Here is a 17,294-nt window from a genome sequence, read left to right on the forward strand (position 1 = left end):
CCATCTATGGCCATGTTTTGTTACAGCCGTCCCCATGCAAAGAGGCTCAAATTCTATCTCTGCTGACTCTCCAAGCAGTTTCCCCTGCCAACTCATATGTCCATGGGGGTCATAGGGTCTCCTGCAGCTAGGATCTTGGAGATCTGTAATGAGAATGGGCTTGTCTGCAGTTACTTCATCCAACCCTTTCTTAGGAGTTGTTCAGGGCCAGGAATAAGTTCCAGAGCTTGGCAACCCCATGCAGGGTTCCGAGCTTCCTCTCTCTTCAGCCCTGATGTCTGCATCATCTCTCCATTTGACTCTCAGTGCTTTCTCCACAAAGATCTGTTCAAAGTATGATGGTTTACTCTATATTTTGATCTCTCTTAGTGGAGGATGCTCTTCCTGGCTGCATCTAGTTGGCCATTTGTCCCTCTTTTGCACTTTTTAATTAGATTTGTTCCTATTTTATTTTTTGGTACTATTTTAAATGGAATTTTAAAAATTTCATTTTTGAACTGTTCATTGATGGTGTATATAAATACAAATGAGTTTAGTATATTGATCTTTTGTCCTGCAACCTTGCTGAACTCATTTATTAGTTCTGATAGTTTTTTAGTGGGTTCCCTGAGATTTTCTAGATACAAAATAATGTCATCTGCAAAAATAGTTTTATTTCTTCCTCTTCAATCTGGGTGTGTTTTCTTGACTAGTTGTTCTGGCTAGCACTTTCAGTATAATATTAATGTTGAATAGATGTGGCAAGAATAGACATCCTTGCATGTTCCTGATCTTACAGGAAAAGCATCCAGTCTTTCACCATTAAATATGATGATAGCTGGGGACTTTTCATTGGGGTCCTTTATCAAATTGAGGAAGTTCCCTTTTAGTCCCAGTTTTGTTTGGTTGTTTTAACCATAAAAGGGTGTTGGATTTCCTGTACTCTATTAAGATGATCATGTGGCTTTTGTTCTTTATTCTGTTAACATGGTGTATCATATGGATTGATTTTCAAATGTTAAAACAACTTTGCATCCATAGGATAAATACCACTTCATCATGGTGTATAATCCTTTTAATATGCTGCTGCATTTGGTTTACTAGTATCCTGTAATGGCTATTTGCATCTACAGGCATACCTCAGAGATAGTGTAGGTTCAGTTCCAGACCACGGCAATAAAGTGAATATTGCAATAAAGTGAGTCACACAAAGTTTTTGTTTCTCAACGCATATAAAAGTTACATTTACACTATACTGTAGCCTACTAAGTGTGCAATAGCATTATGTCTAAAACCAAAACAATGTACATTCTTAATTAAAAATACTTTACTGCTTTTTAGCATTTTTTAATGCTAATGTTCACCTGAGACTTTAGTGAGTCCTAATCTTTTTGCTAGTGGAGTCTTGCCTCAATGTTGATGGCTGTTGACTAATCAAGGTGGTGGTTGCTGAAGGTTGGGTGGTTGTAGAAATTTCTTAAAATAAGATAACAATGAAATTTGCTACATTGATTGAGCCCTCCTTTCACAGAAGATTTTTCTGATGCTGTATGATAGCATCTTACCCACAGTAGAAGTTCTTTCAAAATTGGGGTTGTTTTTCTTAAACCCTGCCTCTGCTTTGTCAACTAACTTTATGGAATATTCCAAATCTTTTGTTGTCATTTCAACTATGTTCACAGCATTTTCACCAGGAGAATTTCATCTCAAGAAAACATTTTCTTTGCTCATCCGTAAGAAGTAACTCCTCATCCATTCAAGTTTATGATGAGATTGCAGTATTCAGACACATCTTCAGGATAATTCTAGTTCTCTTGCTATTTCTACATCTGCAGTTACTTCCTCTACTAACGTTTTGGATCCCTCAAAGTTAGCCATGAAGGTTGGAATCAACTTCTTCCAAACTCCTGTTCGTGTTGGTATTTGACCCCCTCTCATGAATCATGAATGTTCTTAATGGAATTTAGAATGGTGGATCCTTTTCAGATTTGCTTTGCCCAGGTCTTTCAGAGAAATCACTATCCATGACAGCTATAGCCTTATGAAATCTTATTTCTTAAATAATAAGACTTGAAAGTCTGAATTAATCCTTGGCCATGGGCTGCAGAATGAATGTTGTGTTAGCAGGAATGAAAATATTAACCTTGTACATCTCCATCAGAGCTGTAGGTGTACTGTCAATGAGCAGTAATGTTTTGAAAGGAATCTTTTTTTCTGAGTAGTAGTTCTCAACAGTGGGCTTAAAATAGTAAACCGTGCTATAAACTATAAACAGATATGCTGTCATCCAGGCTTTGTTGTTCTACTTGTAGAACACAGTCAGAGTAGATTTAACATAATTCTTAAGGGCACAAGGATTTCTGGAATGAATGAGCATTGGCTTCAACTTAAAGTCAACAGCTGCAATAGCGCCTAACAAAAGAGTCAGTCTGTGCTTTGAAGACAGGTATTGACTTCTCCTCTCTACCCATCAAAGTCCTAGATGGCAACTTCTTCCATTTTAGGCTAGATGCCTACAATCAACAGAAGGCTGTTTTGTCTACATTGAAAATCTGTTGTTTAGTGTAGCCACCTTCCTCAATGATCTTAGATTTTCTGGATAATTTGCTGCAGCTTCTGTATTAGCACTTGATGCTTCACCTTACACTTTTATGTTATGGAGATGTCTTCTTTCTTTATACCTCATGAACAACCTCTTTATTTTCAAACTTTACTTCTGCAGCTTCCTCTCTGCTCTGTCTTCATAGAATTGGAGACAGCTATGGCTATGCTCTGAATTAGGATTTTGCTTAAGGAAATGTTGTAGTTGGTTTGATCTTCTATCCAGACCATTAAAACCATTAAAAATTTCTCCCTATCAGCAATAAGGGTGTTTTGTTTTCTTATCATTTGTGTGTTCACTGGAGCAGCATTTTTATCCTCCAGGCACTTTTATTTTGCATTTACAACTTGGCTAACTGGTGCAAGAGGCCTAGTTTTTGGACTATCTCAGCTTTCAACATGGCTTCCTCACTAAGCTTAATCATTTCTAGCTTTCAATTTAAAATGAGAGATATGTGACTCTTTTTTTCACTCTAACACTTAAGAGGCCATTGTACGATTATTAATTGGCCTTATTTCAAAATTGTTGTGTCCCGGAGAATAAAGAGGGCTGAGGAGAGGGAGAGAGACAGCAGAAGGACCAATGAGTGTAACAGGCCACATGCACGCACACATGCATGCACACACAATTTATCATTTAAGTTCATCCTCTCATACGGGTGTAGTCTGTGATGCCCCCAAACAATTACAATAGTATCATCAAATACCACTGAACCCCTTAACAGATATTCTAATAAAAAAGTTTGAAATATTGCAAGAATTACCAAAACATGACACAGAGACATGAAGTTAGCACACGCTGTTGGAAAAATGGCACGGTGAGACTTGCTTGATGCTGGGTTGTCACAAGTCTTCAATTTATAAAAAACACAGTATCTGCAAGGTGCAGTAAGATGAGGTATACCTGTATAGTCATCAGAAATATTGGTCTTTAGCTTGTTTTGTTTTCCCTTGTTACGTCTGTCTGGTTTTCATATCAGGGTAATGCTGGCTTCACAGAAAATTGAGAACTGTTCCCTCTTCTTTTTGTAAGAGTTTGTGAATGATTGTTGTTAATTCTTCTTTAAACATTTAGTAGATGTATTAGGTTGAATAGTGTATCCGAATTTCATCTATTCAGAATATCAGCATGAGACTCAGTTTAGAAATATGACTTACATTAATTTCCTGGGGCTGTTGTAACAAAGTACTATAAATTGAATGGTTTAAACAACAATTTTTGACTGTTTTGCAGGTTAGATGCCTAAAATCAAGGTGTTGGCAGGGTTGGTTCTTTCTGAGGATTGTGAGGGGTTATCTGCTTCATGCCTCTCCTAGGTTGTGGTAGATTCAGACACCCTTTGGTTTGCGGATGGTGTTTCTCCGTATCTGCACATCATCTTCCTTCTCCATGTGTCTGTGTCATTTCCGTGCCACCCCCTCCCCTTTTTTTTTTCCTGAGACGGAGTCTCCCTCTGTCGCCCAGGCTGGAGTGCAGTGGCGCGATCTCCGCTCACTGCAAGCTCCGCCTCCTGGGTTCACGCCATTCTCCTGCCTCAGCCCCCGCTCCGAGTAGCTAGGACTACAGGCGCCCGCCACCACGCCCGGCTAGTTTTTTTGCATTTTTAGTAGAGACGGGGTTTCACTGTGTTAGCCAGGATGGTCTCCATCTACTGTCCTCGTGATCCACCCGCCTCAGCCTCCCAAAGTGCTGGGATTACAGGCGTGAGCCACCGCGCCCGGCCGTCATTTCCCCTTTAATAAGGACATCAGTCATACTGGGCTAGGGTTCACTGTAATGATCTCATTTTAATTTGCTTACCTATGTAAAGACCTGACTTCCAAATAATGTCACATTCTGATGTATTAGTGGGTAGGACTTAACATGTCTTTCTTACCAGTGGACACAATTCGGTTCATTGCAGTCTATGCAGATCCAGTTAAGATAAGGTCATAATGGATTAGACTGGGCTATACATTCAATATAACAAGTGTCCTTATAAGAGGAGGCAGACAAGAAAGACACAAAAACATGCAGAGAGTAATGCCAAGTGAATACAATGGCAGAGATTGCAGTGAGGCATCTGACAAGCCAAGAATTGCCAGCAACCACAGAATCGAGAAAACAAGTCTCCTTCAGAGCCGCCACTCTCTATCTTCTCTCCTTCCAGGTCAATGCATGTATTTGATCATCAAGGCTGTTTTTTGTTTTTTTTTGTTTTTTTTTTTTTTTAATCCCTTTATCTTTTTTCTCTGTGGTTCAGTTTGGACATTTTTTATTGACCTGTGCTGAAGTTCACTGATCCTTTCTTGTGTGTGTCCAATTTGCTGTAAATCCCATCCAATGAATTTTTGATTTTAGATACTTTTTGGTTTTAGGATTTTTTTCCCCCTAGTTTCCAGGCCTCTTCTGAAACTTCCCATCGTTTTACTTATTATATCCACATTTCTCTGTATACATTTTTAAAACACTGAAGAATCTGCCAGCCAATTCCAACATCTAGGTCACCAGTGGGTCTGCTTTTTTTATTGACTATTTTCAAAAATAGTCAATAAAATAGCCACTTTATTAGATGTGGTCGATTTCCATTTTGTAGTTGGCTCTAGAAACAGCCCTAAGGTCTTAGACGTGGTCTTAATTTTTATACATGCCCTTGTTGGATTTCAACATAAAGTTAAGTGTTTATCAAGCCCCTCCAAATTTGAACTTCAATCTGTGTTTGTGGTGCTGGGCAACTGCTGAGACCGCTGCTCAGATCTTTCTGCCTTTTGGTGGTTTTCTGTGACCATCTTGGAGTTTCATTCTGTGCACACAAATTTAATCAGCCAACCATCTGAGGGAAGTTTGTATGTAGATTTGGGGACTTCTTTTTCCGATTCCTTGCAGTCTAGGATTTCCTTCTTCAATTTCCAGCCTCTGTTTGCTCTCAAATAAGATCTGACTCCTCAGCCTAATATTATTCGTCACCATCTGCATGAACTCTACCTTCAGTGTGCTGAGTGCATGGTGGACACTCTCTGGGAAAAAGCTGAGATCTTACCCAGTGAACACCTTTTTAACAGGGATCAAATGCCCTACAGTTTCTGTTCACTTACCTGGGGCATCACTCTAAATAATATTTCGTTCCAAATTATTACTAAGCTTTAGTCTGATACAAGCTAGTCTTGCATTGCCAGAAGCTAGAATCAATTTTTGTTAATATTCACACATGATGGCTTACTTCCTCTTTTTGATAGTAATTTCGTATCTGAATTTAGTTAGTGGGAGTATGGGGGTCAGGATTGACAGTTTTGTTTTTTTGTTTTTTTTCAAAGGACTTTATTCTTTTAAAACAGAATCTTGCTCTTCTGTCCAGGCTGGAGTGCAGTGTTGCAATCTCGGCTCACTGCAACCCCCGCCTCCCAGATTCAAGTAATTCTCATGCCTCAGCCTCCCAAGTAGATAGGACTAAAGGGGCACCACCACACCACATTTTTGTATTTTAGTAGAGATGGGATTTCGCCATGTTAGCCAGGCTGGTCTCAAACTCCTGGCCACAAGTGATCCACTCACCTTGGTTTCCCAAAGTGCCGGGATTAAAGGTGTGAGCCACTGTGCCTTGCCAAGACTTGTTTTATTCTGATGGTTTTCAGGAAGTGGTATAAATCTTAAGACTCACTTTATTTTCTTGATCTGCGGACTTCATGAATGTGGCATTAAATCCCTGATCTACGTGAAAGGAGGCCTATGATTACAGAGGCGGCACCATCATCTCATGTACTACCTGGAAAAGGGGCAGAGTCAGTCAGATTACCCTTTGGTTTCAAGAGGCTGACTTCCCTATCCACCCTTCACTTGTAGGTGTTAACACCTATTAATATTCCAACTGAAGATGCAGGGATTTTTGGTTGGTTGTTTTTGTTGAGACAGAGTCTCACTCTGTCACCCAGGCTGGAGTGTAGTGGTGTGATCTTGACTCACTACAACCTTTGCCTCCTGAGTTCAAGCCATTCTACTGTCTCAGCCTCCTGAGTAGCTGGGATTACGGGCGTGTGCCACCATGCCCAGCTAATTTTTGTATTTTTAGTAGACATGGGGTTTCACCATGTTAGCCAGGCTAGATTCGAACTCCTGACCTCGGGTGATCTACCCATCTCGGCCTCCCAAACTGCTGGGATTACAAGCGTGAGCCACCATGCCCAGCTGTATCTTTGGTTTAATTACCCAACTTTGTTCAGGCCCCCAAACTCTAGGCATTATACTTTGTTCTTAGAAGAGGGAGGGCTTTCATACTTAAGAGTTACAATTATCATCGAAGTTCATGTTTATCATTTTTCAAATTTGTCTGGTCTTTAGGAATTTTCTGTATTTTCCGGTAAGTTCAGTATTCCACTTTAAAGTATATTTGTGGTAACTTATTCAGCCTTTGGATGTTTTGTAGCAGTGCAGGACTTTTCAGAAAACCTTGATGCCAGCAGGTGGAATACCTTCATCACCTTCCCCAGCACTTTATTGAGGCATACTTTACATACAGCAAAATGCATATATCCCAAGTATACAGCTCACTATATTTTAAAATATATACACACATACATATATATGTATATGTTACTACTACTGCAATCGAGATATAGAACATTCCATCATTCCAGAAAGTTCTCCTATGCTCTTCAGTCTATACTCACCCCCAAAGATAACCATTCCATATTTGTTTTTGAGCTTCATATAAATGGAATATGTCTAGCTTCTTTTGTTCAACAATGATTTAAAGATTTACCTACATTGTTTTGCCAGTATATCATTTTTATTATTTTTAGAGACAAGGTCTCAGTCTGTCACTCAGGCTAGAGTGCAGTGGCATGATCACAACTCACTGCAGGCTTGAACGCCTGGGCTCAAAGGATCCTCCTACTTCAGCCTGCTGAGTAGGTGGGACTATAGGCGTGTACCACCATGCCCAGCTGATTTTTAAATTTTTCTGTAGAGATGGTGTCTTGCCATCTTGCCCAGGATGGTCTTGAACTCCTGGGCTCAAGTGATCCCGCCTTGGCCTCCCAAATTGTTAGGATCACAGGTGTTAGCCATTAAGCCCAGCCCATTCTTTTAATGGCAGACTAGTATCCAATGTATAAATATACCATTACTTGATTAGTAGCTTGTTGACAGTTATTTGGGTAGTGTCAGATTGGAGATATTAGAAATAAAACTGCTATTCTTGTACAAGTCTTATTGTAAAAACATACCCTCATTTATTTTGGGTAGATCTTTAAAAGTGGAATCACTAAGTCACAGGGTAGGCATTATGTTTACCTTTATAAGCAACCGGCAAACTGTTTCCTGAGGTGATTAAACCATCTTGGACTTCTATCAGTTGTTCCACATTCTCACCATTTGGCAGGTATGCAGTGGTATTTCATTGTGGTTTCATTCTACATTCCCTGATGGCTGATGTTTGAGTGCCACTTCTATGCTACCCCTGTATCTGGAGAGCTTCTGTGAAGTATGTATTCAATTCACTCATTGTTAAACTGGGCAGATGTTACAATGGTTTAAAATGTTCTTTGCTTTCCTTTGTTAGTTCTGTGTATTGTGAATATTTTCTCTTAGGCTGTGGCTTGCCTTTTCACTTTAAAAGTATCTTTTTGATGAGAAGTATCTAATTTTGATGAAATTTGTCAGTTTTGTTGTTTAACCTTCCTGAGATATCTTCGCCTAAGATATCCTTGTCTACCCCAATGTCATGAAGATAGTCTGTGTTTCCTTTTACAAGATGTATTGTTTTGCCATTCACATTTAGTTCTATAATCCATTTCGAATAAATTGTACACAGTATGAAGAAGGCATCAACATTGCTTTTTACCAGACATCCAGTTACTTCAACTCCAACTGAAAAATCTTTCCTTTTTCTATTGAATAGCTTGTTTTTGCTGAAAAGCCTATAACAATATATATGTGAGTCTATTTCTGGACATGTCTATTGATCTATTTGTTGTTTATCCTAACTCTAGTACCATACTCTCTTAACTGTTGTAGCTTTAGAGCAAGTCTTGACATTGGGTAGTACAAGTGCTCCAATTTTATTTTTCTTCTTCAAAATTATCTTGGCTACTTAAGAGTCTGTTGCATTTTCATATATGTAGTTGCCAATTTCTACAAGATAGCCTTGTGGGATTTTGATTTCATTGAATCTAGATATCAATTTGTGGGGAACTGTCATCTTACCATTATGCAGTACTTCAATCCATGAGCATAGAATATCTATTTATTTTGGTGCTCTATAATTCTTCCCAGCACTGTTTTGTAGTTTTCAGAGTAGAGGTCTTGCACATCTTTTGTTAACTTTCTTCCTACTTAGAAGTTTGACTTCTCTGATGCTATTACAAATGGCATATTTCAACGTTGAATTTTCAAGTGTTTGTTGCTAGGGTAGAGATACACAACTGAATTTCATATATTTGCCTCATATTCTGCAAAATTATCAGTCCTGGTAGATTATCAAGCAAATGCTTGGCAATCTTCAAGAAATCAGAGAATGGAGAAAATGTCATCTAATTAGAAACAGATCTAATTTTCCAAATGGCTTAAAAAGTGACTCATTCTTTGTATACAACCCCTCACAGTTATGACCTCAGAAACACTACCTTCTAAGTTTCTTTTTCCTTTGAAGAACAGGTAACTATAGAGTTAAATTTGTTCTTGCTATACTTGTTGGAAGATGAGAAGAGCATCAAATCCTTACAAAGAGGAACCTCTGTTTTTCAGCTAAACGCAGAATGGGAGCAATGAGGACATGGCCTGCATGATGTCCTCCATCCGCAGAATGGATGAATATTCCCAATGTTCAATGGCAGCACTATTTCTCAAGAATGCCAATTAAGACAGAGATATATTAAAATAGACTGGGACTGGCATGAATAGATTTGTGAGATTCAAATTATCCTTAATTGTCACATTTAAGAATTCCTCACTGGTTAAATAATAATCCCATTTTTTCATCCTTCATTTTATCTTTTTTTTTTTTTTTTTAGAGACATGGTTTCTTCTATGTTGCCCAGGCTGGAGTGCAGTGGCACCATCATAGCTCACTGCAACCTCAAACTCCTGCCCTCAAGTGGTCCCACCATCTCAGCTTCCCAAAATGCTAAAATTACAGGTATGAGCCAGTACCCAGTCATTGTTTTCTTTTTCATCCTTTTCTTCCCAATTTGATTTATAATAGAGTGATAAGCATCTGCCAAATTACAAATAATTATGACAAACAGGGATCCACTCTTTCAAATAAAACCAATGTAAGGCACAACTATACAGGAATATTTTGTATTTTCAAAGTATTTAGGAATTCTTTAATTAGAAAAATAAAGGCAATGGGAATATCTATCAGGTTCTAAAAGTACCCATGAATTAAATCACTTACATCTCCCACTTAAAAAACAAAACAAAACCTTAAATCACATTGCTGTTAAGCTTTCATACAGTAAGAAATAAGACCAAGCTATGCTGGAGTACAAAAACCTGAAATTCTGAGCATGAAAATAATTTATTGATTAGACATCTTGCTTATTCAAGCATTAGGCCTACTGGAGATAGAGTTAACACAGCTCATGGAAAAGGAAAAAAAAAAATCCATCCAGCACCTGCTTCCTTTCAAATTTCCTGGGGACATGGTTTATGCATTTTGTACTATAGCCTCACCCTAAAGCATCCCCATGTGCTTGATGTTGATTAACTTGAACAGGATATGAGAAACTTTGTGTACACTCAACCTCGCAAATATAATTAGTGATGCGACTTTCGGAAACATTCGTAGGCACAAGAAATAGCACTGCCTGCAGTGAAAGTCCTTGATAATCAAAGAAAAGAATTCCATTAAATATAATTTTACAAATATGAAAGAAAATATATGCATTTTTGCCAACAGACTGCTCTACATATCAGGAAAAATGTCTTTATGAGATTCCTCCTATGAGATTAAAAGGTTACCTTTTAATTGACAACTTTTAACTGACACTCAGGTGATTCTGTGGTATAAAAAAAAATCAGAGAAAAATAAAACTGATTTAGCCTAAAATTTAGGAAAAGAAATGCAGGCCTATTAATATGGAATAATAGCTGCACTTCTTTGGCTAAGTCATTAAAAAATGCCAATTAAACATTTTCAGTCAAATTTTATTTAAAAAAAAGCAGCAGATAAACATTACAATTCAGTAATCTAATCTAAATATGCACTTGACAATGAAGCATATCTGAGTATGGAGTGAAAAAGGTTTTCCAAAAAACCATCAAATATATTATCTCCAAATACCCAAATAATAAATCACTTCTGCAGGCCTTTTGTTAAGTGGAATCATAAACAAAGAACTGAAGATTTATTGCTGTGAAAACAAATCTGTGGTACAGTAGTACGAATCTTGGGTATTTAGCATAATCAGTTGGGTCAAGAAGTTGGAAATGTGGTAAGAAATGTGTGTGTGTGTGCACGTGTCAATCTATAAGCTGGCTGACCCAGGAGCGACTGAAACATCTAATTTGTTCAGTTGAGATCAGACATTGTTAAATTTCCATTTTTTAGAAGGCAATTAAAAATTACAATTCCAACAGCCCACAAACCAAACAAAACTGTAGAGAGAAAGTAAAACTATATTCAAAGAGCCTTTTTTTTTTTTTCAGCTCAATTTCAGCACCCCAAGGAAAATAAAAGCATCCATGACTATCACAGATGAAAACAAAATGAATGTCATTGGAATCAGTTATTTTTCCCCACTGAGGTATAAAATCTAGATAGAAATTTGATACTATACTATAACAAATTGTACTTCTCATAGTTCTGTTTTAATTTCCTTTAAACCCTGTTTAATATAGTTTTTTTGTGTTGTTGTAAAAATGTTGTTTTCATGATTCCGAATCTGGTTCCAGTTCTTTTATTTTTATATCAATATTTAATATACTGGCTACCAGTTCTAATCAGGAAAAAAAATCTTGGAAATCTCTTCATTATGACAGCACGTTCAGCAGAAATTACTGATGTGCAAGCAAACCATAAAAGGTACAGTTCTCCAGAAAGCATATTTTGTTGACTTTTTTCATTGTCTCAATATTCTTTACCATGATTTTCGGAGAAAGACTCTTTCAGTCTTGTAAACATCAGTGTGCACAGTCTCATTACTATGCAGTTTCACGTCCATGGACAGGAAGGCTGGTTCACAGCTAGTGAAAAGCTAGAGAAGTCTAAGTTTTAATGGCTGATAAACCTTACATCCTGCAGAGGAGGAAAGCACTTTTCCTTTTTTGCTACTTAAGAATGTGGCAGAAATGTATGCTGAGGTAGCCCAGTCAATCCTTATTTTTTTCGTGTTTTTTTTTTTGTAAATTTGGTCTCAGAATATTTCTGGCAGGGTGACGTTTCGAAGAAGCCACTGCTGGGACCGACTTCCATTGCAGTCTCTAATGCTGGGCACCTGGCTATCCTCTTCTGTGGCTTTATCCAGGCACTGATTACTGTTCACATGCTGCAGGGTTAATTTCTGAAAGTAACAGAAAAAAATCTTAACATGAGAGTGGAAGAAAACAAAACACCTCAAGCATCAGTTTTGGTGATTATTAAATTCCTCTGTAGAAAAGCAGGTTTTTTTGGTAATATAAATTATTTAAAAGACAATGGAGAAAAAGTAGGTAGGTGGATGGATGGATATACAGAGAGAGAAGAAGAGATAGGTAGATAGATAGGCAGGTAGGTCGATAAAGAGGTATGAGGGAGGGAGAAAGGCACTGGGGTCCAGTAGGGTACACTTGACTTGCTGCAAGATGACCTAAATTCTAAGTCCTAATTCTGGCATAAGCTCTGTAACACTATGAGAAGCTTCTCTTTTTTTGTGCTTCAGTTTCCTAAACAACAAAAAAAGACCAGATTAGTGGTTCCTAATTTAGGATTCTCAACCTATTTTCAAACAGCTATTTCAAAATTGTTTCATTTCTCTATAAGGCTGTTCAAGTTAATTCTGTGATTTCAAAGCTCAAGTTTTTAGAAACTCAGGTGTTTCTGATAACTCAAAATCGTAAAAATGTTGAGACAGCTGAGATTTAATAAAGTCAATCTTATGCCTATGTCCACAGCAAACCCAGAGGCTATCCTGGTGGTTAAAGGAGATGGTGTGGTACAGAAAGAAAAGCACAGGAATGTGGAGTTGAGTTCATAGCCTGGGTAACTTGAGGTTTCTCATTTTAAAAATCAGGATCACATTCCATATTTTGAGCAGATTTTGGGAAACTACATAGATAATGAAGATAAAGTACATAGTGCCTCATCTACCAAGGAGATTCTTAATAAATAGTTAACAGACATAGCTATATATTTTACTTATTTAAGTTCTAGATTTGATGCTGCAACATGTTATTAGGATAATTTTGAAAGGGCAGGGCAGGTAAGAATTAACAGATAGATAGTTGACAATGATCCACATCAATGATTGTGATAATATGCTCTGGTCATGTTAAGGACTTCAAAGTAGTTGTATACAGGAATGTGCATTAAGCATTACTCTACGAATGCAAATTAACTCGAAGGAAATGTAAAATGTTTAACACATAGTTATCTGATTCTTTTACTCATGGCTCTATTTTAATGTAGTTCTTTTATCTGAAACATTTCATTTTCATGAGGCCTTTTTTGCACCTATTAGAAATTAAAACAAAATCTAATAATTGTATACTACTTAGGCCTCCAGCCATTTATTATTCTTCCGTGTAGTGGTCAAAGTAGGACCTGGCAGATGACAGTCTACCTTTGCAGATGTCACTGTTGACAATGTCTTTAGGTTCAGGATTCTATCTTTAATGCTTCCAAATGTAAGACTAGAACCTGGAAGAGTCAGCAAGGCTGTGGGAATTTTTTTTTGTTTCTTTTTTTTTTTTAAATGCAGACTTTGTGTAGTTTATTGAGAGGAGGGGCTTTGCAGTCAGACATTCCTGGGGTGATTTCCAGATTTGTCACACACCAACTATATGCTTCTGAGCAAAAACTTAAACTCTTTGAGACCCAGTTTCCTCATCTATAAAAAGGGGACAAAAATACCTCACCGGGTTTCATGAGGAAACACTGAGATAATGTACATGAAGTGCTGCCTATCCCAGAGTAAATGCTTGATAAATGGTACAATGACATTTACATACAATGGTAATTTGCATTTATAGCGTAATGCTTATTATTGGAAAACACAACATCCTAGCAACGTCCTGAGCAGTCATGGACACAATCCAGCAGCCAGAGCACTGCAGCTCAGTGTGCACATTGCTGCCAATGCCTTCAGTCTCAGGAAAGACCAAAACAAGAGAAACTCTCAAAGATTCTGGGAGTTCCCGCAAAGCTTACCCCAGTGGCCTCCCTCATCAGGCCCATGGTCACTATTACTAAAAACAAAAAACCCCAATTAAGCACAATGAAAAATTTAGTTGGGAGAGTTGGTCTCTTTCAACCCAATTTCTAAAAATGTGCATTTCACTCATCTAGATTCATTAAAATAAACCCATTACAAAGACATAGGTTATTGCTCTGTGCTGAGTATTTAACTGTTCGACATCAGGACAGAATCCCCATAACTTGGAAGGTAAGAAGCACCCCCAGGAAGCCTAGACTCTGGTGTAGAACCCTGTTCCAGATACAACTCTGGCTGCTGACAGCAGGCACACAGCCTTGTGGGCTGGAACCCTGTGGGTAGGATGCTGTCATCAAGCACTCCTCAGAGGACTCAGGCAACACCAGCTAGTCTCCATCCAGAGAGCTGGACTAAGGCATCAGGACAAGCAGGTGACAAGCATCTAACTGTACACCTCTGAAGAAGAGGATAAAAGCTATAATTAATCATTGCCTGCATCCTAGAACCTACTCCTAATCTCTAGATGCAACTAGGTCTAAAATCTGCATTTTATTCCAGAAAGGACAGCTATAAGCAGTCAAAGCAAAAGAGCCCAGTGCCTTATTATAAATTTCATGTAATATGTAATATAAGGAAGACTCAAAACTATTAATTGAAAATAGTGTGGGACTGTACAAAGAAACCTGGATCTAGAATCAAAAATTCCAGATTTGAGATCTAGTCATACTATCTGGCTGCTTGCGGACCTTGGGAAATTAATTCTGAGTTTCAATTTCTACTTGTATAAAAAGTATCCTGGGTTTAATTTCTAGGGTTACTTTGAAATCTAAGAATTCATGATTTTAGATTACAGATAATTGACATAGTATTCTGTTATTTTTCTAGACTGTTGTGTTTTCAATGGATGGAGGCAGGATGATTCTGATGGGCTGTTCCCCCTCCAGTGCTTCCCCTGCAGTCTGCTCAGGCTGTTGGACCTGCACTGCAATTCAACTTCTCCCTCTGCCCAGGGAGAGGGAGGTATTCCTTTTACAGGTATTGACCCAAAAAGTGCTCCCTAATAAACATCCTGAATGCTCAACTTTATCTTGGAGTCTGCTTCTGGGAGAAATCAACTCCCAGTATTAATGTTTTATCTCAGCGGGAAAAAACCTTGCAAAGTGATCTACCAGTTTTAAAACTTCACACTCATAACTGGCTCTTTCTAAATACTCTATCTCCAGCTTTTTACCTGTCTCATCAAACATTTACTTTTGGAATACTGTTGTGGTAGACTGTGTAGGTTGGCTAGCCAACAGTCCTTCCCAATCCCTGTATCTCTCTTGGCCATCTCACACTCTAACGACTAGAAAACCAAAGACTTGCTTTCCCAGCTTCCTTTGCAGCTAGGGGTCACCATGGGATGAAGTTCTGGTCCATAAGACATAAGTAGAGCCTGCTAAGGGGGTTCCAGAAAAACCTTTTACTTTGCTAATAAAGAGTAACGCTAATAAAGAGCAACAACAGTGGTAGTGTCCCATTCCCCTTCCCCTCCCGCTTCTGCCTGGAGTTGGGATGTGACAGAGCTGCAGCAACCATCTTGTGGCCACAAGGAAAATCTAAGAATATTACAACAATGTTATCCCTGACATCACTATGCCACTGAATTTACTTACCTCTAGACTTATGTAAGAAAAATAAATCCCTCTTTGTTTTAGCTATAATAAATACATTTTAAAAAATACTGCCTAATTAATATACTGTCATTTTCCAATAAAAGTAAGAGGTTTTTCATTTTTAAAATTTTGTGGTTGTCACAATGGCTATGGGGTGCTACTAGCACTTACTGTCTGGAGCCAGAGATGCTACACACCCTGCAATGCATGGGGCAGTCACACCCAAAATGGCAGTAGCACATACCATGGGAAACCCTGGAACAGCACATTCAGGCCATTTCCAATGGCCATATTAACTGAGCTATTATTATAGGTAATATTATTTTTTCTATAGTCTGACATTGTGAAAGGAGACCCAGGATTTATAAAAGATGATCTCTGTCCTCTCGGATCTAACAATCTAATAGTGGAGAAACAATTGCTAGATAAATAACTACAAAGAAGTACAGCTTTATAGAGGTCAGAGATGACTAATTAAGTTAGGATTGACAGAGTTAATTTCAGGCTAGGATTCATGGAAGTGACGTCAAAGCTGGATTCTTAAGAATGGGTAAGGTTTGTCAGGCAGAGGGAAGCACATTATCTTAGCTGTGAATTAGGAAAGTATAAGGTATGTTCACAGAACAGCATATTGATGATTAAAGTAGACCATGGTTGGTGTATGACACGGTATAGGGAAGAAAGATGGCCAAAGTCAGTAACTTTGGACAACATTTCCATTTAAGGACTAGGATGAAGGAGGAGAGAGAGCCAGGCCAACAAAAGGAACAGAGAGCAAACTAAGAGAAGAACATAAACAGTAGTGCATCTTACGGCCAAGGGATAAGAGGATATGAAAATACCAGGTCAGGCTGGGTGCAGTGGCTCATGCCTATAATCCCAGCACTTTGGGAAGCTAAGGCAGGCAGATCACCTGAGGTCAGGAGTTCAAGACCAGCCTGGCCAACATGGTGAAACCCCGTCTCTACTAAAAGTACAAAAATTAGCTGGGCATGGTGGTGGGCGCCTGTAATCCCAGCTACTCAGGAGGCTGAGGCAGGAGAATAGCTTGAACCGGGAAGGTGGAGGTTGCATGAGCTGAGATCACACCACTGCACTCCAGCCTGGGCGACAAGAATGAGACTCCATCTCAAAAAAAAAAAAAAAATTAGAAAATATCAGGCCAGGCATGATGGCTCATGCCTGTAATCCCAGAACTTGGAGAAGCTGAGGCAGGTGGATCGCTTGAGTCCAAGAGTTCAAGACCAGGCTGGACAACATGGTGAAACTCCGTCTCTACAAAATTACAAAAATTAGCTGGGCATGATGGTATGTGCCTGGGTCCTACCTCCTCTGGAGGCTGAGGTGGGAGGATAGCTTGAGCCTGGCAGATGGAGGTTGTGTGAGCTGTGATTGTACCACTGCATTCCAGCCTGGGTGACAGAGCAAGACCCTGTCTCAAAAAAAAAAAAAAAAAAAAATCATCTGTTTAGCAGCACTAAATCCCTTGGAGAAGTTAAGCCAAAATAAAAAGAACCAGAGAAAGAGATATTAAAGATGTTGGTGCTGGTTCCAGAACCACAAGGCAAAAGCACAAGTTGAAAAATTAGGCAAATAGGTGGAAAGAGGTAAGTTTACCATGGATGCTCTAATTGAACTAATACCTTTTAAGTACTTCCATGTGAGCTCATTTGATGGTGGGTGGAGAGAAAGGTTCCAGACAAAAGGAAAGATAAATATGAAAGGTTCTGT

General features: G+C 38.6%; 1 protein-coding gene across 2 annotated transcripts in view; it reads right to left on the minus strand.

Annotated features, from left to right (window-relative positions):
• Positions 1-10,057: 10,057 nt before the first annotated feature.
• GALNT1 (polypeptide N-acetylgalactosaminyltransferase 1) overlaps positions 10,058-17,294 on the minus strand; it is an 80,713-nt gene continuing 73,476 nt past the window's right edge. For both annotated transcript variants that reach the window (XM_050767258.1, XM_050767259.1), the window contains one exon: positions 10,058-12,060. In XM_050767258.1, the coding sequence (XP_050623215.1) occupies positions 11,914-12,060 (147 nt within the window). In that variant the 3' untranslated portion in view covers positions 10,058-11,913. The remainder of the gene's footprint in view (positions 12,061-17,294) is intronic.

This window comes from Macaca thibetana, chromosome 18 (assembly GCF_024542745.1).
Source record: "Macaca thibetana thibetana isolate TM-01 chromosome 18, ASM2454274v1, whole genome shotgun sequence".
Taxonomy (NCBI): domain Eukaryota; kingdom Metazoa; phylum Chordata; class Mammalia; order Primates; family Cercopithecidae; genus Macaca; species Macaca thibetana.